Source organism: Girardinichthys multiradiatus, chromosome 15 (assembly GCF_021462225.1).
Source record: "Girardinichthys multiradiatus isolate DD_20200921_A chromosome 15, DD_fGirMul_XY1, whole genome shotgun sequence".
Taxonomy (NCBI): Eukaryota; Metazoa; Chordata; class Actinopteri; order Cyprinodontiformes; family Goodeidae; genus Girardinichthys; species Girardinichthys multiradiatus.
Genome location: NC_061808.1, coordinates 35,376,999 through 35,403,554, shown reverse-complemented (window position 1 = coordinate 35,403,554; position 26,556 = coordinate 35,376,999). Strand labels below are relative to the sequence as shown.

At 40.0% G+C, this 26,556-nt stretch overlaps 2 protein-coding genes across 7 annotated transcripts in view; both read left to right on the top strand.

Moving 5' to 3' along the window:
• The window catches only part of lama4 (laminin, alpha 4), a 57,517-nt gene extending 49,852 nt beyond the window's left edge, over nucleotides 1-7,665 (top strand). The window contains exons 31-40 of the mRNA XM_047388522.1: nucleotides 12-176; nucleotides 506-656; nucleotides 838-1,022; nucleotides 1,137-1,326; nucleotides 1,418-1,573; nucleotides 3,854-4,013; nucleotides 4,453-4,580; nucleotides 4,665-4,758; nucleotides 7,170-7,289; nucleotides 7,378-7,665. Coding sequence (XP_047244478.1) covers nucleotides 12-176; nucleotides 506-656; nucleotides 838-1,022; nucleotides 1,137-1,326; nucleotides 1,418-1,573; nucleotides 3,854-4,013; nucleotides 4,453-4,580; nucleotides 4,665-4,758; nucleotides 7,170-7,289; nucleotides 7,378-7,523 — 1,495 coding nt within the window. The 3' untranslated portion in view covers nucleotides 7,524-7,665. The remainder of the gene's footprint in view (nucleotides 1-11; nucleotides 177-505; nucleotides 657-837; nucleotides 1,023-1,136; nucleotides 1,327-1,417; nucleotides 1,574-3,853; nucleotides 4,014-4,452; nucleotides 4,581-4,664; nucleotides 4,759-7,169; nucleotides 7,290-7,377) is intronic.
• Nucleotides 7,666-10,844: 3,179 nt separating this feature from the next.
• The window catches only part of tube1 (tubulin, epsilon 1), a 35,127-nt gene continuing 19,415 nt past the window's right edge, over nucleotides 10,845-26,556 (top strand). For 2 of the 6 annotated variants that reach the window (XM_047388272.1, XM_047388269.1), the window contains exons 1-3: nucleotides 10,845-10,994; nucleotides 11,125-11,198; nucleotides 26,443-26,495. In XM_047388272.1, the coding sequence (XP_047244228.1) occupies nucleotides 10,970-10,994; nucleotides 11,125-11,198; nucleotides 26,443-26,495 (152 nt within the window). In that variant the 5' untranslated portion in view covers nucleotides 10,845-10,969. Of the gene's footprint in view, nucleotides 10,995-11,124; nucleotides 11,199-11,946; nucleotides 12,199-19,580; nucleotides 19,739-26,442; nucleotides 26,496-26,556 lie in introns of those variants that run through there. The other 4 variants (XM_047388271.1, XM_047388268.1, XM_047388270.1 and 1 more) reach the window with 4 other exon arrangements.

The window sequence follows — 26,556 nt, the reverse complement described above, 5'->3', positions numbered from 1 at the left end:
GTTCACCTCAGGTATTTACTGTTAGTGGACGACAAAGACAAACAGGAGAAAAAGCGACCGTCAGCAGCCACGAAGTCCTCCTCAGATTCTCTTGTAAAGACCTTTTATTATGGAGGGTCTCCGAGCAGCAGCTTAAAAAACTTCACTGGTTGCATCAGCTACGCGTACATCAACAGGTAAATCACCACCACACTGTGAACACACCTTCCATTTGCCTCCAGAGGCCTTGTTCTGTTCACTGTCAGCAAATAACTCTGAGAGTTAAGATTTTAAAGGCACTGGGTTTTTGCTGTGCATACATGCATTGCAATGCACCTTTTTATTTATATATCTGTATATTTGTATATTGTATATATGTATAGTCTTTAGTGCAAAAAACAAAAACCAGAGAGCAAAGTGTCCCGGAGTCAAATTCCCTGTTTGTATGTACGAATTTGGTAATAAAGCTGATTCTGATTCTGATGCTAATGCAGTTTGTGTTCTCGCCCTGTCACTCTGACTTTAGAAAAGACCGAGACATTGAGACTGAGGACTTCCAGAAGTACACAGAGAAGGTGAATGTTTCTCTGCAGGAGTGTCCGGTACAGCAGCCTCCTGCTGCACTCATGTCACCTCTCAAGGGAACTTCTAAAGCCAAACACACCCAGTCCCAGAAGGTAAAAATAAAACACAGTGGGTCAGTTGGGTCGTGTCTGTTCTTGGTCTTCTCTTCTCTTCTATTAAGTCAGCTACCCAGATTACAAAGAATTTAGGCCTGCTCAAAGTGAACCTCAGAAAGATCAGTTTGATCAGGTCTTCTGCTGACAATTTAGTAAGTAGAAGTATTGCTTTCCATAGGTTGCCAGAGATAAGTCCAGTCATCTTCTGGAAGTGACCAGCTCTGATCTGGAGCCATTACAACCAAACATCCAGTCTTGCTACCTCTCCCAAAGTCCTAGATCAACACGCCAAGCCTTCCACTACGGCGGCGTTGCCAACAGCAGGCAACACTACGCAGGTGTCCCTGATTCTCTTTCTGAGAGGTGGGTCAGATCCAGAACCTGCTCATAGTAAGCTAAGTGTTTGCTCAAAGCAAGCTGTGTACATGTCTGCTGTTGTTTATGTATGTATGACTGGATCCATGTTTCATCCTCCAGGTGCCACTTCTCTCTGTCACTAAAGATCCAATCAGCCTCCGGCCTCATCTTTTATGTATCCGATGTCCAAGAGGACAACTTCATGGCTCTGTTTCTGGCCAATGGAAAACTTGTGTTTAGTTTCAGTGTGGGAGACAAAAAAGTTCAGATTAGGAGTGAAAAGAAATATGATGATGGTGCATGGCACAGTGTAAGTTCATAAAGTCTCTCCTTCTTGCATCATGATGGCATACAGTAATAGGCTTATGTTTTAAACTGACAGCCTGTTGGTTTTTCTTTAGATTGTTTGTGTCCGTGATGGAAGTATGGGGCGCCTAATAATCGACAGGCTCACAGTGTTTGAAGACAAAGTTCAGGCAAACAATGTTCCCTGGCATGTCAGCGACTCCCTCTTTGTCGGAGGAGTTCCTCCTGGGAAGGCAAAAAGGACTATTCAGGTACGAGTTACAACTTTACAGCATCATTTGAATAAACCTTAAAATTAGCTAATTGAAAGGAGTTTTAAAGCAATATTGAAATGTCAGCAGAATATTATTTTGAAACTCCAGATATAGTTACTATGTCACAGTTATGTACAATTTGTGAATCTTTAATGTGAATTAATAAAAGAACTTCAGTATCTAATTCATAGACATTTTTGGAGAACAGTGCTCCTACTACAGTGTGTAAGTTTACGGTAAATGAGAAATGGCCTAGATTCTTATAGAAAAGCTTCACAATAGAAACTGATTTTTACCCCTTCAACGAGGTCATTTGCAAAAGGTATTCATGCCCATTGAGCTATTGCACACTCTGTTGCAGCACGGGCCCAAACTTGAAGATTTCTCGTTTTGTTTTTTGTTTTTCTTTAGATTTGTTTGCGGCACTAGTGGCTTTTAATTTTTGTTGTTATTTGCTGAAAGTAAGCAGACAGGAAGCGGGAGGGAGAGAGGGAGAAGGCGTGCAGCACAGGTCGCCAGGACCGAGAATCGAACCCAGGACAGCTGTGTCGAGGACTGAAGCCACTGGGGATGGGTTGCGCGCTCTACCACTACACCTTGTGCTGCACTCCAGGAATTCATCTTTTATGACAAACACAGACTACCATTGTGGAGTGCAGGAAAAATGATCAATATTTTACTAAACTATTTACAAACATAAATCTGTAAAGTGTGGCATGCACTGATATTCAGCTCCCTTTACTCTAATGCCCCTAAATAAAATCCAGTGTAACCAAGAGCTTTCAGGTCCATCTGAGTTATTTAGTAGAGTCCACCTTTGTATTAATTCATATCCGTATAAATCCAATCTTCTATGAAGGCCTTGTTGAACAAACAGCATCATTAAGACCAAGTAAAAAGCAAGCAGTTCAAGCATAAAGTTGTGGAGAAGTCTAGTTTAGAAAACAATATACTAAGCTTAGAATATCTCACCGAGCACTGTTCAGTTAACTAAAGCACAACTGCAAACTTACCAAGACATGGCCATCTGTCTAACCAAGCAGGCTGGGTAAGCAGAGCATAAATCAGAGACGTGTGACTCTGCAGGAGATGCAGAGATCCACATCTCAGGTGAGAGACATTTCTGACAGGACAGAAGTCTTAGACATGCACTCCTAAGTTCTGACCTTAATGGAAGAGTGCATAGAAAAAAAGCATAGCAAAAAAATGTCTTGTATATAGTTTGTCACAAGTCAACACGGCAAACTATTATAAGAAGTTATTCTGGTCAGATGAGACCAAACTTGTTTTGGCCTACATGAAAAATGTGTGGTGGAAAACTAACACTTCACACCATCCTGAGCACACCGTTCCCACAGTACAACAAGGTGGTGGCAGTATTATGGTGTGGGGATGCTTTTCTTTACCAGAAATACAGTTACTGGTCAGAGTGGATGTAAAAATTGTTGAAGCTAAATACAGTTCCAAAAGACTTGAGCCGAGGTGGAGATTTACCTTCCAGCAGGACAAGTAAACATCCAGCCAGAGCAACAATGGAATGGTTCCAAACAAAACATATTCATGTGTTAGAATAGTCCAGTCAAAGCTCAGACCTAAATCCAACTGGGACTCTTTAGCAAGACTTGACACTCTCTCAATGTCTAAAACTGGTAGAGACATACCCCCAAAAGACTTGCAGCTGAAATACAACAAAAGGTGGTTCTCCCAATTATTGTCTCAGAGGCGCTGAATAAAACTGCATGCCACACATTTAGGATTTTTATTTCTGAACCATGCATCCTTTTTCTTCCACTTCATAACTATCTGCTACCTTGTCTTGGTCTCATAAAGTCCTCATTAAATAAATAAAATGCTGTGCTTAAAACATCACAAACTGTGAAAACTTTCATGGGTAATAAATAATTTTGTGGACCACTGTAAAAAAAAAACATAGTTGTTTAATTAAGTTAGTGTTACCAAATAAGTAATTAGACATCTAGCTTTCAGCTCTGTGCTACAGAGAAATAAGGCAATAAGTTCAATGTTCAGCTACTGTGCAACCACAGTGCATCATAAGTTGCTCCATCTCTCTTCTCCATTTTCTGACCTGTGACCTAGGATTCAGTATTGATAGAACATCTCCTGTAGCCTGAGGAAAGAGGGAAAAACTACTGGATGACCTCTACATTTTGTGTTTTTCTTGTGTTTAATGCTAATTAACCTTTTATAGGTACGTTTTTGTGTGCCTCTGCTGTGGACGTTAAAAAGAAAACTCCTGTTTGCTTGTATTTTCTTTAGAGAAACTCTGCATATAGCTTTACTGGCTGTTTAAAGAACCTTCAGCTTGATGGACGAAGGCTGTCCTCTGTGGCTGAGACATTTGGGGTCAGTCCATGCTTTGAAGGACTCTCTGAGGATGGAACATACTTCTCAGAGGAGGGAGGGTATGTGGTTCTGGGTATGTTCCTTATTTTTTTCTTATACTTTTCAAAGCACTGTACTTTAACACAGCCTAATATAATGTACTACAATTCTGATTTTGTTCATTCCCCTTCCTAGAGCTGATCCCAGCTGATATCACTTTTCATCTGACCACCTGTTATGTTACTAGTTCATCAGGTCTCTCACAAACTTGTGTGCATGGAAAATGTGTAGCTAAGTGAAATAACATGATATCTTCAGCACAGCAAAAGGGGAATTGTGTTAGTAGGAGGAAATGGAGGGTGATGACAGGGAAAAGACTGTCTAATCACATCTCTATCTGAGGTAGACAAAGAGCTGAGCGAACTGATTGATTAACCACTTGCTCAGAAGCCATGTGTGGTGAAAAGAAATGCTTAGGAACAGATATCCAAAACATCTGTTAACTTGCTGTCTGTGACTCTTTCCCTCTTCAGATGAATCCTTCGAGCTCGGGCTGACATTCGAGTTAGTAGTGGAAGTGCGTCCTCGTGTGCCATCAGCGGTGCTACTACATGTGCGCGCATCAGAGGGTTATTTCATAATGTACATTCATCAAGGCGCGGTGAGTCCTAACACAGTCATCCTGAGATTAGGACGGATTCTTTCAGGTCAGTCAGTCAAAATCTTTCATTTTTTCTTCTTCCAGGTGGTTGTTCTTGTCTATGATGGCACACATGAGTTCTCTACAAAGGTATCACCAAGACAGGGTGTGTGTGATGGCACCTGGCACAGAATCACAGGTGAGCCTCTCGCAGAACAAGGAAGCACAGATAAAATGGATGATGGTGCATCTGATTGACATACAGTGCCTTTAAGTGTAGTCACGTACCTCTGCATTTTTTAGTTTATTACATTACAAAGATAACTTCAAATAATTTTATTGAGATTTTATGTGACAGAACACAAAGTAGGCCATAATTGCAGTAGAAAAAAATTATACATGCTTTTTATATTTTATTTTTGTAATAAAAAAAACTAAAAGTGTGATGTAAAATTATATTCCAATACCCCTAAATGAAATGCAGTGCAACCACTTGCTTTCATATATTACCTAATTAGTAAATAGAGTTTATGATATCTCAGTTTAAATCCACCTGTTCTGAGATAGCTTCTGGGAGGCTTGTTAGAGAATATAAGAGAAAGAACAACTTGGGCAAGGAGAGCATTAATCAGAGAGGCAATCAAGAAGTCCCTGGTTACCCTGGAGGAGCGGGAGAGAGTTACAGTTTAGGTGGGGTAATCTGGGACAACTGTAAGCTGTTTACTCACAAAATCTGACCTTTATGGAATAGTGGCAGGAAAAAAGTCATTGTTGAAAGAAGTCCTGCCTAAAGTTTGCCAGAAGCCATGTAGGGGATACAGCAAACATGTGGAAGAAGGAGCTCTAGTCAGTTGAAACCAGAATATGGCTTTTTACATACATGCAACACACACACATAGTGTTTGGTGAAAAAACTGACCCTTCATATCAACCTGAACAGAGTGGTGGCATCATGCTGCTGTAGGGATGCTTTTCTTCAGCAGGATCAGGGACGTTGCTCAATGTTGATGATGGATGGAGCTTAATACAGGACAATCCCGAGAGAAAAACCTTTCAAAGATACAAAAGAACTTCATTTTTCATTAACATAACAACTCTAAACATACAGCCAGAGGTACAATAGAATGGTTATATTAAAGCATATATATGTATTAGAATGGTCTAGTGAAAGTCCTGACCTAAATCCACTTGAGAATTTGTGGCAAGAGTTAAACATGTATGTTTAATAGTAAAACATGGCTTCCTTGAACTTCTGCCACCCAAAGTTACTCTCAAAAACTTACATAAAACTTTCAGAAGTAGATCTAGCAATCTCACTTCCTATCAGTAAATGGGTGGGGATTTATCTACCAGTGCAGATTTTAACTTTTGGAGTAGAATTTGCTCAAACCCTTTTAGAAGGACTCAAAATATCAAGCCTCAGCTGATACAATACAAAAATCCTTCATAGAACACACTGCACAGGAAAAAGGATGATTCAAATGGGTTTCTCGCTTACTGACACATGTCCAAACTGCATAGGAGATTTACCTGATGACTATCTGCATGCTATCTGTCTCTAGCTTTTATCTAAAAGTATGTGAAGACCTATCAACCTAGCCTAGAGTATACAGTCTCAGTCTGCCCCTCACTTTGCCTTCTTGGTGACATCACAAAAGTGGATTTGGCAGTGAATATATGCCAAAACCGTCTCACAGTTTTAAGCATTGCAAAAAATATTAACTGTGGGGTATGGGTGAACTGGGTATAAGTAGACTGTAGACTGTAGTGTAATTAGATGTGTGGTTCTGGCGTGGCCCTGCTCCCGTACCTAAGTTAACAAATTAACTTCATATGTGGTATGCCTAAAATGCCAAGACAAGACATGTGAAAAAAAGGATGCTTACAGACACTTTCCATCTAATCTAAAAGTACTCAACCCATTTTGCAAAGAAGAATAGACATTAACTTTAGTCTATAGATGTACAAACACACTTTTCAGATTTTTATTTATAAAGGTTTTTACAGTGAAGCCCAAATTATTTGTATTCCTGGCACATTTATATGTAAAATAGCTTTCTTTCAACCAAAACGTTTGTTGCTGATAGAAAATGAGAACGGCATCTCAAATGTAAAAGGTGAATCACTATTGAAAACAAATAATTGTGTTTATTCACATTTTACTAAATTATAACATGTCAAAAATTATTTATAACCTTCTCAATAATCATTTGACAAATCTTTATTGGAAGTACAGCAGTCAAATCCTTCATATAATTGATGACCAGCTTTTTGCAGGTTTTCAATGGAATTTTTGCGATAAACCTTTAATGATGAACTACACTCCTTTCCATCACCCTCATCTTTAGCTCCTCCTTATATTGGTAACATAAAAAGACTATTTTAAAGTTAAATCTGCCAGGAGTATGAATTATTTTGAGCTTCAATTGTTGGTCAAGGATGAGAACCCTAACTTTTGAAAGTAGAATTACAAAATCAAGGACTGTTCCAGTAGATTGTTACAGCTTAGAACTCAAAGGTTCTGTCTTCTGAGGACAAATAGAGTCCTCAGTGTTTTCAGTTTAGACCAGCCTCTAAATAAATGCAGTCCAATGTTGATTCTGCCCACAGTGATCCGCGATGCCAATGTTGTTCAGCTGGATGTGGACTCTGAGATCAAGCATGTTGTAGGACCTGTGAACCCCCGGTCTGCAGACACAAGGAAACCAGTGTTTATTGGTGGAGCTCCAGGTGAGAGAGCAGTACCAGAACCTCCTCTTGATTTCCCTCTGTTGTAACAAAATTATGCATCTCCTAACTGATTTCTTCTTCGTCTCAGATCTCTTTCTCCCAGAACATATTGGCACCAGGAAGCCCTACGTGGGCTGCATGAAGAACCTGACCATAAACCAGAGCCAAGCAAGCTTCAGCAAGGCGATTCTGGTCAGTGGAGCTGTCAGCGTTGGAAGCTGTCCTGGAGCATAATACTATTTGCTATCAGTAGCCCCATTACAGCACTGACCGAACTCAATTTCAGAATTTATTTTTATTAAACAATACCCACTAGGAGTTTGTTAATTTGGTCCAATGTTTCTTTCTTTGTCTAAGTCACTGTTTTTGTTTTCCACCAAAAAAATGACCAGAACCCCAAAATCCAAGTAATCTTTTTAAATCGGATCAGAATACATTCATTCAGTCATTTTCTAAACCGCTTATTCCATAGTGCATCACAGGGGAGCTGGTGCCTATCTCCAGCAGTCTATGGTCTATGGGTGGGAGGCAGGGTACACCCTGGACAGGTCGCCAGTCCATCGCAGGGCAAGACAGAGACAAACAGGAAAAACAACTATGCACACATTCAGTTACACCTAAGGGCAATTTAGAGAGACCAATTTACCTAACAGTCATGTTTTTGGACTGTGGGAGGAAGCTGGAGAACCCGGTGAGAACCCACGCATGCATGGGGAGAACATGCAAACTCCATGCAGAAAGGACCCAGGACCTTCTTGCTGCAAGGCAACAGTGCTACCAACTGCGCCTCTGTGCATCCCTAATGACCAGACCCTCCAAACCCAAGTAACCTTTTAAAATCGGATCAGAGTACAAACATTTCAAAATAAAATCTCCTGTGGAATTTGGAATGTACACTTCCTTTTATTTCATTGTAAGGTTCAGTGTTTTCGGTATTTCTATCTTGGCACATTTTTGATAACTTCAAGCTAAAAAGATTTTTTGTACCATTTATCTAATAAAAATATTTTACATCCAATTCAAATGTTGTCTTTTCAGTTTATTTTCATAAATATCAATCTTTTCAATTAAAGTACTGTACAAATGGTTTTATAAAATGCATAAATAAATAAAAAATAAACAAAAATAAGGAGGACACAGGTTGAATGGATGCACTGAAGGTGGATCACTTTAAATACATAGGATATACCCATCCAATGTCATCAGGTTCTGTACCAGGAGACTATAGAGCAGCACAGAGTTATGGGACCAGGGTCGGCTGTGGATGGATAGTGGTTGGAGGAGACCGGCTGGGGCTTAATGGGTGTTCTTGTTATGGGGGCAGATGGAACATGAGTTGACGTATTTGACCACATCTTGGGTGAGAGCGGGCCACCAGAAGTACCTTCGGATAAAGGCGATCGTTCGGCTGGAACCGTTATGACCAGAGAAACGGGAAGCATGAGCCCAATGTATGACTTGGGACCAGGTGCCGATGGGACATAGAAGCGACTAGGGGGTCCTCCTACATGAACTGGCTTGAGCTCTGAAGCATTCTTCGATGTCCCAGGTGAGGGAACCAATGACACAGGACTGTGGAACAATTTTTTCAGGCTCGGGATCATCATCAGGGGAGAACAGTCGTGAAAGGGAATCTGGCTATGTGTTTTTGGAACCAGTTCTGTAAGTTATGGTAAAATTTAATCTGGAGAAAAACAGTAACTTCAACGTGTCGCCTGTGGATCGGGATAAGTCTGATTCACAAAAAGAACTGCATCAGAATCTGGTTTGTTGCTTTGTTCTGTCATATCAGGTTCTGTACCAGGAGACTCTAGAGCAGCACACCAGGGAATCAGAAAAGGTTTATTCAAATGATGTTTTCGGGCAGGGTCAGGACTCCATAATCATCTGGCTTCTGGGATTGGCTCACTATAAAAAAGAGAACTGTTATCTTCAGGAAGATGGTTCTGAATCCAGTTGGTGTGAATGCTGGGCTTACTTGTGGTTGAGTATGAAGGTTCTGAGAGGGAAAGTGGCAGAACAGAGTGTGATCTCTTCTGCCATCATCTGCTGGAGCCAAGAACTTAAAAAGCCCAACAAGCTGATAAAGAAGGCTTGCTCTGTTTTGGGGATTCCTCTGGAACTTCTGGAGATCATTGTGGAAAGACAGATTCTTCATAAAATGAAGAACATTATGGAGAACCCTGAGCATCCTCTTCATGAGACTGTCCTACAACAACAGAGTGTCTTCAGTCAGAGGCTTCTTCAGATCTGCTGTAGGACAGACGACTACAGCAGATTCTTCCTGCCCACAGCCATCAGCATCTACAACAGCTCTTTGAAGAAACCTGCTTAATATGAGTTACAACAATTTCCCTTTACAAAAGAACTCCGGTAGCAAACAAGGCTTTAGGAGCTTTATGTCAATATCTGTTCTAAATTCAGTTTCCTGGAGTAACTATAAAAACAGCGCCATATACTGTACATCGAGGTTCATGAGGTGTTCTTTTTCTAAACAGAAAGATGGAACGTTTATACATACATCATAGACATACAGTGGTGGTTGTTGTATAAATGGTGCCCCCATTCCTACCAACCCCCACACAACAACACACCCACTTCAACAAAGAACAACGTACCATGGAAGTTATTATGGTTCATTCTTGTCTCAGTGTAAAGTGGTGCAATCCGAAAAACGCACTGAAAGTGCTTTTTGTGTTTTCAAACTCAGTAAAAACTTCATTACTATCGAGCTATGTTTAAAATACTCTCTGATTTTGAGTTTAGAGATAAATACAATCTAGAACTCTAAAAACACAGAGATCATTAGATACACTTTAGATGCCAACTTCAACATCATCAGTCATATGTGGAGCACAGCAATATTTTCTTGCAATACTGAACGTCCAAGGCGATATGATTGGATATGCAAATCAGTAACAGTAATTAATGCTGTGACTATGAAACTTGGAGCAGAGCTGGTAATGACATCACGCCCGAGTTGAGAAAACCTCCTGGTTACAAGAAAACAATAGGGTTTGCTCTTTGTTTTGGTACCAGCTGCATTTAGAAATACAAGCTAATAACGATATACTTCTATCCATTTCATGCGTTCAAACATAAAAGGAACATGTTCAATTTTGACAGTCAAAATTCCTTAAGGAGTTTAGAAATAAATCGATTTCCAAGTAAAAAGGGAACTCACTATAAGAGTAAACTGAAAATGACCATGTAATTATTTTATCATATTTTTTTTCCTTGTGGCCGCCCTTGTGAACAAAGCCAATATTAAGTACTACCACTATACATATAATTCATTATTTAATATGTAACCCAGGCTGTAAATAATAGTACAATGTTCATACCTTGGGAAATAACTTTAATAAAATAAAAAGAAAGACAGCCTGTAATATTGATCTATAAGTCATTTCTGTAAAACGCTTGTTACTTTAAGACTCATATTTACGTTAAACAACAGCTTCCACCATTTCTTATACGGGCTTCACAGAATGAGCTTACGTTTTCTACGTACGGCAGAACCACCCATGTTGTTTCTATTACAATTACGTCATCAATACTGGACCAAACACAGTGCAGGCGCGACTCAACACAGCCTTCAAAAGTGTTGTGTACACCGCTTTAATGTCGATGAACCAATTTGAACAAATATAGCCGGACCTACAGTCTGTGCAGCTGCTGCCATGACTCAGTCAGTTGTTGTCCAAGGTAAGCTGAATTCCCGAAGAACTCGTTTTTTGGAATGGAATTGCTTTAAGTGTTGTCTTTTATGTCGGCAATGAAATACATGTGACGGTCGCTGGAACGGCTGTTAGCTAAACTGACATGTTGTCTTCAGTGGGACAGTGTGGAAACCAGGTCGGCTGCAGATTCTGGGACCTGGCTCTGCGCGAGCACGCACACGTCAATAAGGTAGGCGCGCACGTTACAAACAAGCTGAAATGACATCTGTGCATTTATATTCGCATAAAAGCATCAATAATTCACACCCATTTCTTAGCTGATGTGTTTTTGTGTCCTAAAATGCGAGCATGGTTATTTTAGATAAGAATAAATCAGGATCTATTCTAGATGTATTTATATTTTTGATAAAAGGAAAAGTAAAAACTGTAGTTTTTTTTTTTTTTTTTTGTACTCTCTTCCAAATCAGACGTTAAAAAACACTAATATTATAATTGGTTTCAACCGTTTGGAAATCCCAGATGATGATGTCTGACAGGTTGATTTGGTTAAACTTTGGGCACCCCTGGGGATGTATGTTAAAGCACATTCAAACACATTGCTTTTTGGTGTGACACCATGGGAAATTTGAAAGAATTTTGCCAAAATATCAGGAAGAGACTTTTGGAACTCTGCAGTTCCATCTTTTGGTACAATTTTCAGATGCCTGGAGGTGCCACGTTCATCTGTGCAATTATTTGCAAGCATTAACAGCATTTGGATATCAACTATCATACCATTCAGTGAGGAAGAAACCATTCCTCCAAAAGCAACATAAAAACTCAGAGTACAGTTGTCAAATGTACACAGGGCAAAGCCATTGAGTCCTGTGGTCTGATGTAGGTAAAGCTAAAGGCATTATTGACAGGCATTCCAAACAACATCCCAACTATAAAGTATAGAAGTGGCAGCATCATGTTGTGGGGTTGTTTTTCTGCAGGAAGGACTGGTGCACTTCACAAAATACTTGGCATCATAAGGAAAGAACAGAAACTATTGAAAATAATTCCAAGATATCAGCCAGGAAGTCAAGTTTGGGCACAAGTGGGTCTTCCCAAATGACAATGACCTCAAGCATACTGCCAAATTAGCTATAAAGTGGCTAAAGGACAACAAAAGTTAATGTTTCGGAGGGGCCATCACAAACTTCTGATCTCAGTCCCAAAGAAAACATGAAGACACAGCTGAAAAGGTATGTGACGGCAAGTTGGCCTGCAAACCTGACTCAGTTTTGTCAGGAGGAATAGGCTAAAATTCTAGAAAACTATTGTGAGAATGATACCCAAAACATCCGATCCAAGTCATACAGTTTAAAAGGCAATTCCATCGAATGTTAAGGAAATGTATGGAAACATTTGAATTTGAGGAAAGTGAAAACATTCTCAAAAAACATCTGGCATTTAGTTTAGTAATCTCCAGTTTCTTCCGGGGGATCACAGGGGGTTCTTAGGCCAGAGAGAGTAGATAGTCCTTCCAGTGGGTTCTGGGTCTGGCCTGGGGTCTTATCACTAACCTTTATCTGGTTTAAAGGGGAACAAAAAGGAAGCAATTTATATTTTTGTATTTGGGCATCATGTCTGTTTTTTAAAAATACATCCCAAAAATAAATTAAAAAGGGTAATGGTATTATTGAATTAAATATGTTCTTACATTATCCTGTCAGATCAGTTATGTGGATAATTCCACTTCACGTTTCCTTTTGCAAATAACTGCAGTTTTTAATCACATGATGTGCCTGAATTACTGCATGCCCATTACAAATGTAAAGTGACATATGTGTAGCAAAACACCCCTATCAGGCCAGCTGCATGTAGCTGAAGTCACTGACTGTACCATGTTTATGATATGGTAATGATAAAAGGACATTGCTGTAAAAAAGTGTTTTCAGATCATCAAACAAAGTTTAATAACAGACAAAGACAAGCTGAGTAAATACAAAATGCAGTTTTTTAATTATGATATCATTTATTAAGCACAAAAAGGCATTCAAATGTAAGTAGCTACAGTTCTAGACAGCATGTTCTGGACTGATTACTGTCAAATATGTAGAATCAAGAAATCACTCAAATAGAACCCGTCTGACAACATGAAATAGGCTGGAAGATCTTAAAAGGCAATCTAAAGAAATTCAAGAAGAGACGACAAAGCCATTGACATTTATCAATCTGCAAACAGTTACAAAGTTATTTTTAAGGCTTTATGTCTTCAGTGAACCACAGTGAGGACCACTATCCACAACAGGAGAAAACATAGAACCGTGGGAAACCTTCCCAGGAGTGGCCAGCCATCCAAAGGTGCTCCAAAAGACTAGGACTGTCTGTGGACATCCGTGTGCTGCTCAGATTTATATGTCCATGGTTGTCTGTGCCAGCAGGGCCAATAATGCTCTCAGTCAGAGGGTGGCGCCAAATATTCACCTGATAAGATGGCTCATGAACAGAAGAAAAATAACAACACTGTTTAAAAAGAAATACAGGTAGGAGAAATCTGCTGGTTTCCAGTGTGGATCACAGTGTTGGGAATGAATTTAAATAAAGTTTTGGGTGTTCTTGTTAGGACTTATTATTGGCTGTTATTTAGGCTAAAACAGTGGTCCTTTTCAGCAGCACACGTCTGGGCATGTCATCTCTGTAAAAGCATGTTTACTAATACTAGCGATGATGGATCGGGGTGATTGTCGCTGTGGTCCCCGTTTGAGGTTGGGCTCTGTTGAAGCAACCCCCCAAGGGGTGTTCTGCGTGTTCGTTTATTCACCGTAAGCTGAAAGAATTCACAAGACATTAGAATAAATCACACGGAGACAGCTGTACAGGTCCTTCTCAAAATATTAGCATATTGTGATAAAGTTCATTATTTTCCATAATGTCATGATGAAAATTTAACATTCATATATTTTAGATTCATTGCAGACCAACTGAAATATTTCAGGTCTTTTATTGTCTTAATACGGATGATTGTGGCATACAGCTCATGAAAACCCAAAATTCCTATCTCACAAAATTAGCATATTTCATCCGACCAATAAAAGAAAAGTGTTTTTAATACAAAAAACATCAACTTTCAAATAATCATGTACAGTTATGCACTCAATACTTGGTCAGGAATCCTTTGGCAGAAATGACTGCTTCAATGCGGCGTGGCATGGAGGCAATCAGCCTGTGGCACTGCTGAGGTCTTATGGAGGCCCAGGATGCTTCGATAGCGGCCTTTAGCTCATCCAGAGTGTTGGGTCTTGAGTCTCTCAACGTTCTCTTCACAATATCCCACAGATTCTCTATGGGGTTCAGGTCAGGAGAGTTGGCAGGCCAATTGAGCACAGTGATACCATGGTCAGTAAACCAGGTATCATTTACCAGTGGTTTTGGCACTGTGAGCAGGTGCCAGGTTGTGCTGAAAAATGAAATCTTCATCTCCATAAAGCTTTTCAGTAGATGGAAGCATGAAGTGCTCCAAAATCTCCTGATAGCTAGCTGCATTGACCCCTGCCTTTGATAAAACACAGTGGACCAACACCAGCAGTTGACACGGCACCCCAGACCATCATTGACTGTGGGTACTTGACACTGGACTTCTGGCATTTTGGCATTTCCTTCTCCCCAGTCTTCCTCCAGACTCTGGCACCTTGATTTCCGAATGACATGCAGAATTTGCTTTCATCCGAAAAAAAGTACTTTGGACCACTGAGCAACAGTCCAGTGCTGCTTCTCTGTAGCCCAGGTCAGGCGCTTCTGCCTGCTGTCTCTGGTTCAAAAGTGGCTTGACCTGGGGAATGCGGCACCTGTAGCCCATTTCCTGCACACGCCTGTGCACGGTGGCTCTGGATGTTTCTACTCCAGACTCAGTCCACTGCTTCCGCAGGTCCCCCAAGGTCTGGAATCGGCCCTTCTCCACAATCTTCCTCAGGGTCCGGTCACCTCTTCTCGTTGTGCAGCGTTTTCTGCCACACTTTTTCTTCCCACAGACTTCCCACTGAGGTGCCTTGATACAGCACTCTGGGAACAGCCTATTCGTTCAGAAATGTCTTTCTGTGTCTTACCCTCTTGCTTGAGGGTGTCAATAGTGGCCTTCTGGACAGCAGTCAGGTCGGCAGTCTTACCCATGATTGGGGTTTTGAGTAATGTACCAGGCTGGGAGTTTTAAAGGCCTCAGGAATCTTTTGCAGGTGTTTAGAGTTAACTCGTTGATTCAGATGATTAGGTTCATAGCTCGTTTAGAGACCCTTTTAATGATATGCTAATTTTGTGAGATAGGAATTTTGGGTTTTCATGAGCTGTATGCCAAAATCATCCGTATTAAGACAATAAAACACCTGAAATATTTCAGTTAGTGTGCAATGAATCTAAAATATATGAATGTTACATTTTCATCATGACATTATGGAAAATAATGAACTTTATCACAATATGCTAATATTTTGAGAAGGACCTGTATGTTATTCAAGTACCTGGCCAGGGGAAGCTCTCTGTCATGTGATCTGACCACACACCGAGACGACTTCAGAGCTTCTCCCTGGGGCCATTGCTTTTATTGAAACACATGAAAATGAACAGCACTGTTTACAGTTTTTTTCACACATATGATTTCATACAGACTCTTCCGGCTTACCATATTTGGACAGCTATTGTCCTGCACCTGGAGAAGGGAGTCTGCTAATATGAGAAGGGAGTGCTTGGCCAGTTAATCTTTTTCACATGCTCTCCCTATTCCTACAGTTCTTCAGTATTTCTCTGCTTCACCACACTCAAGGCCAAGTTTGTGCAACAACGCTGCTGCAAGCCACTAACACCGACTTATACATTTTATTTCCCACACTGGTTATGAACACAATAATAATTAATGCACACACATAATATATCTCCACAATTTCCCCCTTTTGAAGTCACCTATGTGACTTCACCACTACTTGGAGATGCTAAATAAAAGATTTTAACAATCATTACAACCTGTGGAGCAGAAGGAAATGTTTGTCATCATGCTTTTTGACCCTGCCTCCAATGCCATGCCATGTGCCCAGGGACTATTGCCTGTCGGGCCTTTGTAGTCCCAAGGATGCTTACAACCTTCTAAATCTTGACAGGGAGTATTGACCCCTCTAACTGGAGGGAGTCGATCCGTGCTTTATTCCATAGTCTATCAAATTTTGCCAATATAATATTCTACCATCCTTCTGCTCCCTAGACAGTAATACATATCAGACGCCCTGTAATTTACTCTTACGGGTTAATCTTCGTCCTCCTCCTCGTTAGCATCCACGGGTAACCATAATAGCTACAAAAACAGCAATGGAAATAAACAATGACATAATCAACCCTTTCCCGGGTCCAAACATGCCCGTCATCCAGTCTTTTAACGGATTGTCTAGTCCTGAGTGCTCATGCATCGTGGCCGAAAGTGTTTTTAACCCTTCTAAAGCTTTTGAGACTGAACCATCAGGTGCAGTGTTGTTGGGAATAAAAGTGCAACGCATATCCCCAAACATCGAACAGACGCCCCCTTTTTCTGCTAACAACATATCTAATGCCATTCGGTTTTGCACAGCCATGAGGGAGGTTGGTGCCAATTGTTCAGACAGGCCTTCTACCGCATCCCTTGTTAAGTTAGCTAGACGTAAAACATTGTAATGGATGTAGTTGATGCGGTCTACGTTTTTATTGGGAGTAACAGGGAACAAAGCTGTTATAATGGGGATGTTTTCAAAGCCTGCTGAGACTTGATCCGCTAATTTATATTCATTAGGTACGCCTTGAGGAACTCCTATTGCATCAATGTAAGTGGGTGAGTCTTTGCTTAAGTCAAAGGTGTTTGCGCTGTTTTATGATATGTCTACGCCTTCTCCTAGTTAAAGCTGTGCTTTGGGAGTGTGTTGAAGGAAGATACTTAAGGTCTTTTCCTAACAAGAGGAGAGGTGCCTGCAACCTAACCAAGGCACACACTCCAATAGTATTATTTTATATCCTAGTCAGAAGGCGGTGTCCTCCACAATAATAATAAAGTCCTGATCTTGCCCAAGGACCTATCACTGAGCCTGACACAGTGGAGTTGCACCAATCGCGAGGAATTTGTCCTACATTTGCCTTAGGTGTGGTGGAAGTGAAGTTAAAGCAAGTGTATGTGCCGTTTCTTCGTTGAGGGGTGAAAGGGCCTGCTCTGGTGTTATTGGCAATGGGTGGGAACAGACTGGCCAAAGTGGTACAGTTTGTGGGAGTAGCCACTCTAGTCAGCTGTAGCATACAGCTATAACCCCACTGGTCCTCTGGATAGAGGGGAGCAGGGTCAGTAGTTAAATGTGGTCTTGCAGCCGCGCATGCAACACAATCTGATTTACTTTGTTCTTTGGCAGTCTGAGTTATCCTTTGGAGCCAGAGGTTACCTTCAGTATATCCCGTGGCCATCTGGATAATTTCTATGGGTTTTAAGGTGTTGTAGTCTATCTTTATCCTCCCCTTGTCTGACTCTGACTGATTGGAGTGGTTTACAAAATTTATCTTGATGATGCCTTCCGGATTCTGTGTGTTCCATCCTCGTCGAAGACCAAACATGAAAAGGCGTTGTGTGTTCCTAGGGGGTTGTGTGTCAAGGCTTTAAGGGTTAAAAGGAATGGCTGTTGCCCGTTTGAGGCGGTATTCGGTAAACTACCGCGTATCAGGGATATGTTTAGCGCTTCAAGTTTAGGTGTCGGGTCAGGTTTAAAAATATTGGTATTCCATGGTCTGCTGTAATATATAGTATTTCCCCACCCCCTACCGCACAAAAGGGGTGGGTGTGTCTGCACTTGTGGACTCACAGTGTGTGGAGAGTTCAACATTAGCGCATAGGTAATACTGGAGCCTCGTCAACCATGTGCTGCCTGAGATTTGGTAAGAACTACAATTGATGACGTCGCAGAGATCAAATTGGAAAGTCGTGGTCGCACCGAGAGTGTAATTTAATTCTATTCCCCCAAACGCCTGGAGGCATTTATCTGAACCCTGGGGTTCGGATTGTCTTTTATTGATCCTGGGATGACTGGAGCATGTCTGGAAAGGAAGTTCATAAAACAATCCTAGAATCAATGTAACAATGAAGAATGCTAAAACACCTATACCTACCATGACCCAACCCTTAAGGGGTCTGGGTCCTAGATTTTCACCTCCCATTCGTTTCGAAGGTACCTGCAAAGGAAGATGAGGATTAACAATATGGTGAAACACAAAAGACCTTTTTATTATTTTTTATTATTATTACTATCATTATTATTATTTTTTTGTTTGTTTATTTTTTTTTGAAAGGTTCAGAGTGTTCAGTTCGGTTCGTCGGTGGGACAGCAGCTACGACCACCAGTGAAAGAGAGGAAAATTCGATCACATCCGCCTCTTCTGTGTGATGTCCTGGTCTTCACTCACAGGTGTAGACTGACCTGGAGCTAAGTGGTCTCACCAGGGGATTATTCTGCCCCTATTTGGTGGGACCACTGATCTGACGGTGCACCTAAGGTGTAGACTAACCTTTAGGTGTAAATGAACGCTTTCTCACCCTAGGGGATTATTCTGCCCCTTGAATTGGGTGAGAAAGATCTTATGGTGTGCTGGTGTTGTCCCTCAGGTTCTGCTGGACCTCTGGCAGTGATCTCTGTGGTGCCTCTGCTGCTGCACATTGGCTCCAAAGATACCACGTGTCTCCTTTGCCCTTGACCCTCACCGCATGTGAGGTTCTCTCTGTGACCTGGAATGGACCCGTCCACCTGGGCTCTGACCACTTCCTTTTGATCACCTTCAGCAGGACCCACTCAGCTTCGGACGTGGTTGGCTGAGGTCCCTCGGTTGGTTTCTCTGGAACCTGTTTTTGAGAACTCTGTAACCAAAATTAAGTTGGTGACTGAGGTGTCCTGCCAGTCCCCAGCTGCCAGAGAGTGCTTTACCACTCCTCTCAATTCCTTAGCTTGATGCTCAGGATGCAAAGAAAGAGAATCATGAGGAACAGCTTCATCTGACATTAAATACCATTCTGCTTGGTCAGGTGTTAAATCAACTGTTGCAGCCACACCCTCAAGAGCCACATAAATATTTTTGGATGAAATAAACCATGTCCTACCTTCTACTGTTTCATTAAACAAATCTGGTACCATTCAGTGTGACAACGGTCGTAAAACAGAGTGACATGGGGCGGGTCAGGCAGAGAGGTGTAGGGTCTGAGACTTTGAATCCAGGGTTTCCACAGCTGATACACAGAGAAGATGCTGCTTGGAGGTTCGGTCAACAGTGTCCAGTAGATGTCAGCATGTATAAAAATATTGTCCATGCTGAAGCATTTGTCCACATGCCAAAGAGGAACCATCTGGAAAGGTTACCGTTAACCCATCAGTACCACACAACACTGATGCTCCCAGCTTAACAGGTGTGCTGGGTGAACACACAAAAGGGTGAGTTACTCTCTGAGTCCCAATCTGAACAGGAAGAATTTGTGCAGCCCCTGAGAAGCCCATCACAGAAACAGTCTTGGTAGAGAGCAGTGGTTTAGGAGGTTGCTGTGTTATGGTGGAATAAGTAGCTCCAGTGTCCACTCAAAAATTCAGACAGTTCTCTCCCACCTTTACAGGCAACATGGGATCCGCTGTGCCCACGCTGCACAGTTGTAGCACACATCTCCCAGTGCCCTGCTGGCTCCACCCCTTCCTCTGGGTGCTCCACACCATCCACCACGACCAGCCGACCACCAACATGCCATCCGCCTCCACGACCGGGGCCACTGTACCTGTAATTATTAAAATGTATAGGGTGGAGGAGGGAGTAACCCCCCTCCTTGCCACTGATCAGTCATAGACATAGGGGTGTGTGCTGCTGAAGGAACAGGTTGAGCTGCAGCTAACATCAAATGTTCAGTTATATCATTTGTCTGTTATTTAATTTTCTCTTTGGCCTCTTGCAGCTGCAATTTAAGGAGCTGATTCTGTAGCTGCTCTTTCTCCTCTTTTCTTTTTCTCTGCCTCCTGAGCTATTGTTTTACCTTAATCTTTAACTGAACCCCTAATAATTTAGAACTTAGTTCTATTAGTTTATTTATAAAATGAGTTCCATTATCTAACCTTATAATCTGTGGGATACCATATGTGGGGAAGAAATGTGTAACTAGGTTCATCTATTACCATTAGACAATACTTCTTCCCCTGTGTTTGCAACAAATTATGCATGATCTGCAAAAAAAATTCTTTGCATAGTCAGAAAAATTTATAGTGTAGGATTAATGCTTTACTAGATGTAACATATTCCCCCTTTGACACATGGGTCTTCCTAATGTGTCACTGTAGCCGCTGTCCTTATTACATTTAAAAATGAGATCACTATTTTTGGTAGTTGCTATTATTTTAAATAATGCTTGGTTTAGTTCTTATTAAAAATAAAAAATAAAAACTCAGTCACTGATGAACACAAAAAATGAAGGGCATATTATATCTTATAATCTTAGTTTATCTTACCCAGTTTTATAGATACAACATACAGTTTCAGTCAGCTTTGTATTTAATTCAAGTAACTAAAGTTTGTTTCAATTAATTCAAGTTTTCTCTATTTCAGTCCAGTCCAGTAATTCTGTTAAGGTTAATTTCATCTTATGTTAAGTTTGAGTCTAATTCAATCATTTTGAACCTGACTGGAAAAAGTCTAAACATCTGTTAAAATCTTTTTGTTTTACCATAGAGAACTGACCTAATATTATTATGGTATGTTGAGGACTCTAATTTTTACATAACATGAAACAAACATTTATTTCACAAAAACAGAAAGTCAAACACAGACATTTGGCCACATGAAAGTTTAAATACCCTGTTTGTAAAAGAATTATGAAAAATTGAAGACGGGTCTATGAACTTTCCTATGGTTATCAGTATTTTCAATACAGGTAGAACCTTTGCTATCTTTATATGATCTTTCGGAAAAGATTCTGGAAACTCTATTAAGATATAAGTTTGGCAAAGATCATCCGAACATCAGACCTTTATTAGCGCTTTTAAGGTCCCTCAAAGATGCATTACAATGAAATCAGTCATTCCCATTCACACACATTCACACACATTCACACACATTCACACACATTCACACACTACTTACTTATTTCTCTGTCAGAGTCATTTTTATTTGCAAACATTTGAACATAATTTGACTTCTATTATTCTTAAAATGCACATTGTTTCCTCATAACCCCTTTTGTTTCCACTAGGTCTGTTTTGAACGCTTCAATTCTTTTTTTTTTATTCACCAAGAATCAATAAGGTGGTCTTAGTGGGGTCCACCTTAAAGGTGTTATCTGTTGAGTGTCATGTTATCATTGTCAGGTCAGTGAGGTTCATAAGTCAGTCAGAACCTTGGTCATTTGGTCTGTGCTCATAATGTTTCATAGATCCAGCCTATGATTAGTCAGCAAAACTTCCACCTATAGAAGAAAAATTGATTGTTAATGAATGAGCTGCATTTCCTAGGAACACTGTCTTCCTCCTGGATGAGCATCACCTGTTGAAAAACTTTCATCATTGTTTGTTTCACATATTCACTCAGATCTTTATATTATACCAGTAGGTGAAGTTGTTAGTATCTCATGTAGATTGACATATACTGTTGCATTTGGAGAAGATCTCAGATTAAATAAACTTAGTTAGAGCTTCAATCCAGGTTCATTTTGTGTCTGCAGACTTTAGCCAATTTTTCTTTTCTTTCTTTTTTTTTTATACATAAAGAGCAAGATTCAAAACATTTTCAAAAGGCAGATTGTGGCAGAATGTAGACAAAACTCCTTATTGATTGATAAGATAACATTCAAGCACACAATCACCATATTAAAGGCTCTACTTCTAGAGAATCACTAAACTTCCGGGGTCCACTTTTGGCCCGCGGACCTTAAGCCCGACACATGCAGGGTAGAGTTACAATCCCCATCTCTCAGCAGAGACAGGCTTCTGCCTTTTGTGCAGAAGTGTTATCTTTGTTTTTAGGCAGCTGTATCTCTTTGTCAAGGTCACCTCACAGAGCTGAAAACTAACTTCTCTCAAAGAGGAAAATCAAGAATACACACAATCTGAGCCAAATATGAAATTATTTCCCTGTAAAATGAATCTTTTGCATTTTATCTTGGTATTGTTGGTAGTATAACAATTAGCACCCTAAAGAGTTTTCACACCTTACAAAAGTATTGGGACTCAGAAAAGTATTGGCATATCTGGAACTGTCAGTTAGCTTAAGAGCACCAGGGAAAACTTACAATCTAATAAATCACCAATGATTCTGTATGCAAAAACAAGCTGCTTCTTAACTTTCCTGAAAACTCAAAGTTTTAATCCATCTGGGATTTAGAAACATTATTCTAAACATGGATTATTGTTTCATGCAACATATAACCAAACATTCATTCCAACAAAACAAAGACAAAACATCAAAGACAGACAAATGGCCAAATTTGAAACTTCAAGGATTAAAATAATTTTTAACAATCTCTTTTCAGAATATGTTTTCTCAGCCATATCTTTTAATGCTATAATTGATCAATTTTGTTATGACAATCTTCAGGATCCTTTTTAAGATGAGTGCACAAAATATTTAGAAGCACAGCAACAGTTTTCTCTTAAATAAATCCAAATTCACTGATGCTGAAACCTTTTGCTAATTCTTTGTACTGTAACTCTATAATAATAATAACTACAATCCTGAGAGTTATTGTTATAATTCTCTTTTTGTTTGGCTCAATTTAATCGCAGCTCTATTCAAGAATTTCTCTGCTCAGGTTAAATGTAAAGAAGTATTTTAAGCCAGCGTTGACATTTTTATGGTCTACCCAAACAAAACAAAAACTGCAGTGTTTGATTTAATCAGAAATTAAGATAAGAAACTTGACTCCAAACTGGACTTTTTTCCACATAATGTTTCAAAGGGAGGATACATATAATTTTCCTTGATTTGGCTATTTAAATTTTGAGAGTTGGGGAGAAAATTATTACTAGAACCCCTCTTTAATAATCTAAATGCTGATAAATGTTCCAATATTTTATTATTTAATAATCTGAAATTACTCTGTGTATCTTTGTACTCCTATGTATTGTTTTAATCTTTAAACCTTAAGAAATCAAACAAGGAGACTGGAGTTTGAGCCGACCGTCCTCTTTAGTATTGAGAGAGCCTTTATTTGTTTTTCTTTTCCTAAAATGAACAATGATGTCAACTTTCTGCAGATTGAAGAGAGGAGTGGCTAAATATTCCCAGACCTGTTAGTGTATTATTTCTGCTTGGACAATTATCAGATTTAAAAATCACTAGTTCACAGCTCCTAATTTACCTCAGATCATATTTGTTCCTAACCCAGTTCATAATAAGCTTCAGACAAACATTATGCTAAAAAGCTAAAAACAAAACAAAAATACAGATCTGTTTTAAAATAAAGAAAAAGCATGCTTAAAAAACTTGGTACTGTGGTGGAAAATAACTCCACGGTTCTGAAGGCCTTTTCTATGCAGTCTTTTAGGAAACATGAGATTAGTTTAATTTTAGTGTGGTACCACTGTCCAATCAGAATCTTTCTTACCTTCAAAAATAACCCAATTTGTCCAGTAAAGGTTTGTTTTGCCAAGGGAAATGTGTTTAACAAAACCAATCACTCTCAAAAGTTTTAAAAGTTTTTTAAATCCGTATTTTATTTTATTTTTCCATCGTTTACATATTTCTTCGGCCCCCTTCACATAATTTTCCATAAATGTTCAATGACCTCTTCACAATATGCGCACAAAATCCGCTTATCACTGTATTGTCTTTGTTAACAACACAGTGCATTTATTCATCCGCAATGGCAGACCGGCTCTCTGCTGATCTGTCCCAGTCACACACATACAATCAGTCAGTCAGCGCTTGTCACAGTCAGTGTCGTTTAATATCAGCAAAAACACTTAATATTCACATTTATTCTATAATCCGCCACACAGACACTTATCCCTAGCACTCGACAGTTATTTTAATCCAAATGATCCTCTCGCTCAGTCACACAAACACATTTCAGTTTGTATTTCCTCAATTCAACACAAGTCTGACAGACACTCGCACACAGGAAATATGCACAAATATGCAAAAACAATCCACTACAAGCCACTTCCCTATATACAACAAATGCATTTTATTTTCGCTTAAGTAATTAACAATCCAACCGCATTTTTAAGTCAGAATGTGTGTTCAAATATTTAAAGTCGACTGCACTTCCCCGTGACTTGTGTAATTCCGCCGTGTGAACACTAGATGGGGCCACTAACCCTTGTACAATTTCTGAATGAACCAGATCACCTGTTTGAAAAAAAATTAGATGTTCTGTGAAGACTTTCAAGTAGCAGTAACCTGATTGAAAAAGATCAGATGTTCTGTCAGGCCCTCGACCTGTCAATACTTTGTGTTTTGCCAAAACACGGGACTAAACCCAGCTTTATCTCATTAATCCGTCAATTAATGAGTGGAGCAGCCACGCTCAGCAATAAAAGGACTTCAACCTTTTTGACCTTTGACCCAGGCGGACTTCAACCCCTGGTCTCATCTCAGATTTTTCATATCTGACTCCATTTTAACACATTCAGTTAATGCACACTCTTTAACAGTTTTACAGAGTAATAACAATCAGAACCACTGAGACCTGGTTTTAATTTGGCCTATACATAAATTCAATCAGAGAGTTTAATAAAATAGGCTCTGCCTCACCTTTGATGATTAATTATGGGCGCCCTGGTCTCAGAGGTTTCCGTCTGTCACACTCTCTCTTTGTCCAAATTCCCTGATTCAGCCGTGAATCACGTCGGAGGTCACCAATTGTTGAAGCACCCCCCCAAGGGGTGTTCTACGTGTTCGTTTATTCACCGTAAGCTGAAAGAATTCACAAGACCTTAGAATAAATCACACGAAGACAGCTGTATGTTATTCAAGTACCTGGCCAGGGGAAGCTCTCTGTCATGTGATCTGACCACACACCGAGACGACTTCAGAGCTTCTCACTGGGGCCATTGCTTTTATTGAAACACATGAAAATGAACAGCACTGTTTACAGTTTTTTCACACATATGATTTCATACAGACTCTTCCGGCTTACCATATTTGGACAGCTATTGTCCTGCACCTGGAGAAGGGAGTCTGCTAATATGAGAAGGGAGTGCTTGGCCAGTTAATCTTTTTCACATGCTCTCCCTATTCCTACAGTTCTTCAGTATTTCTCTGCTTCACCACACTCAAGGCCAAGTTTGTGCAACAACGCTGCTGCAAGCCACTAACACCGACTTATACATTTTATTTCCCACACTGGTTATGAACACAATAATAATTAATGCACACACATAATATATCTCCACAGCTCAGAACCAAGAATTTGGTTTGGTGCATTCATGAAATTTAGCAACTAACAACTAATTCAATTTTGAATGAAGAAGGTTTTATATAAACAATGTTTTAATTACACAAAGTGTTTTTGGCCTAAAAGAGAAAAAAGAATATTTCATGACAGTGATGGGCATTTCTGACCCCGCAGGGTTGGTCCCCTGCATGTTTTGGATATGACTGATTGATACATCTCTTACTACATGTTGGATTTCCGCTTGAAAACACCTAAATCCAATGATTAGGGGATTAGAAGGCTAATGAATAACTTCAAGACATTCTGCAGAAATAATTCAGTCCTAAATTCAGCTTTGTTATTGCCAGGACTCCACCTAAACACCAGCAGGGCTCAAATTACCCTGTTGTGCTCAATAAATGGGTTATAAAAATGAAATTTGTTTCATGTGTATTTGTTCAAATCAGCCTAACATAAACAGCCATGAAAATATTTCAGTGGATGTCTTGTGTTTGGAGACCAGATGCGGTTACTCTCACATAAACATGCTTGGCACTGAAAACCATAATTATGCAACATCCTACAGTAGTTCCTGCAAGGGTTTAAACTTGGATAGAACACAAGGGTTCTGAAAGTTCTCATTGGAACTTTTTATGCAGGTTTACTAGAACAGTTATGAGACCCTCAGATGTTCATTTTACTCCTTTCTTCTTAACCGTAGCCCTACATCACTAACATTGCTTGTCTGCTTCAGGTAAACACCCCCAATAAGGTGCTGCATCACCATCACTGTCACATGACCACACAAATACCATATGGTAATTCATTTTCAGCAGCAATTCCTTTTCTTCCCAGCACTTTTAAAGTATCGTGTTAAAGCCAGGTAAATTGCAGTGAATTGTTTATATCCTTCTGTAAGGTAGAAATAACTTCCATTATTCTCTGGCTGTGGCCTTCATACCTTTCAGTTACAGTAACACTGTACCAGGACAGAAAAGCACAACGAGCTTTAAATATCAACCGTAATTTGTTTCCTAAGGGAACCCCAGGATCCTGTTTGGTCACAAACACATACATACCTACCACAGCCCATCCTAATATCTTGTGTTTTCCTCCTCCTTAGAGAGGATTATACGACGAGGCCCTGAGTAGCTTTTTCCGGAATGTGGATTCGAGGTAACTACTCCTAAATTCACAGAAAGGTGGAGACAAAATGGCTGTAGTTTATGTTTATATA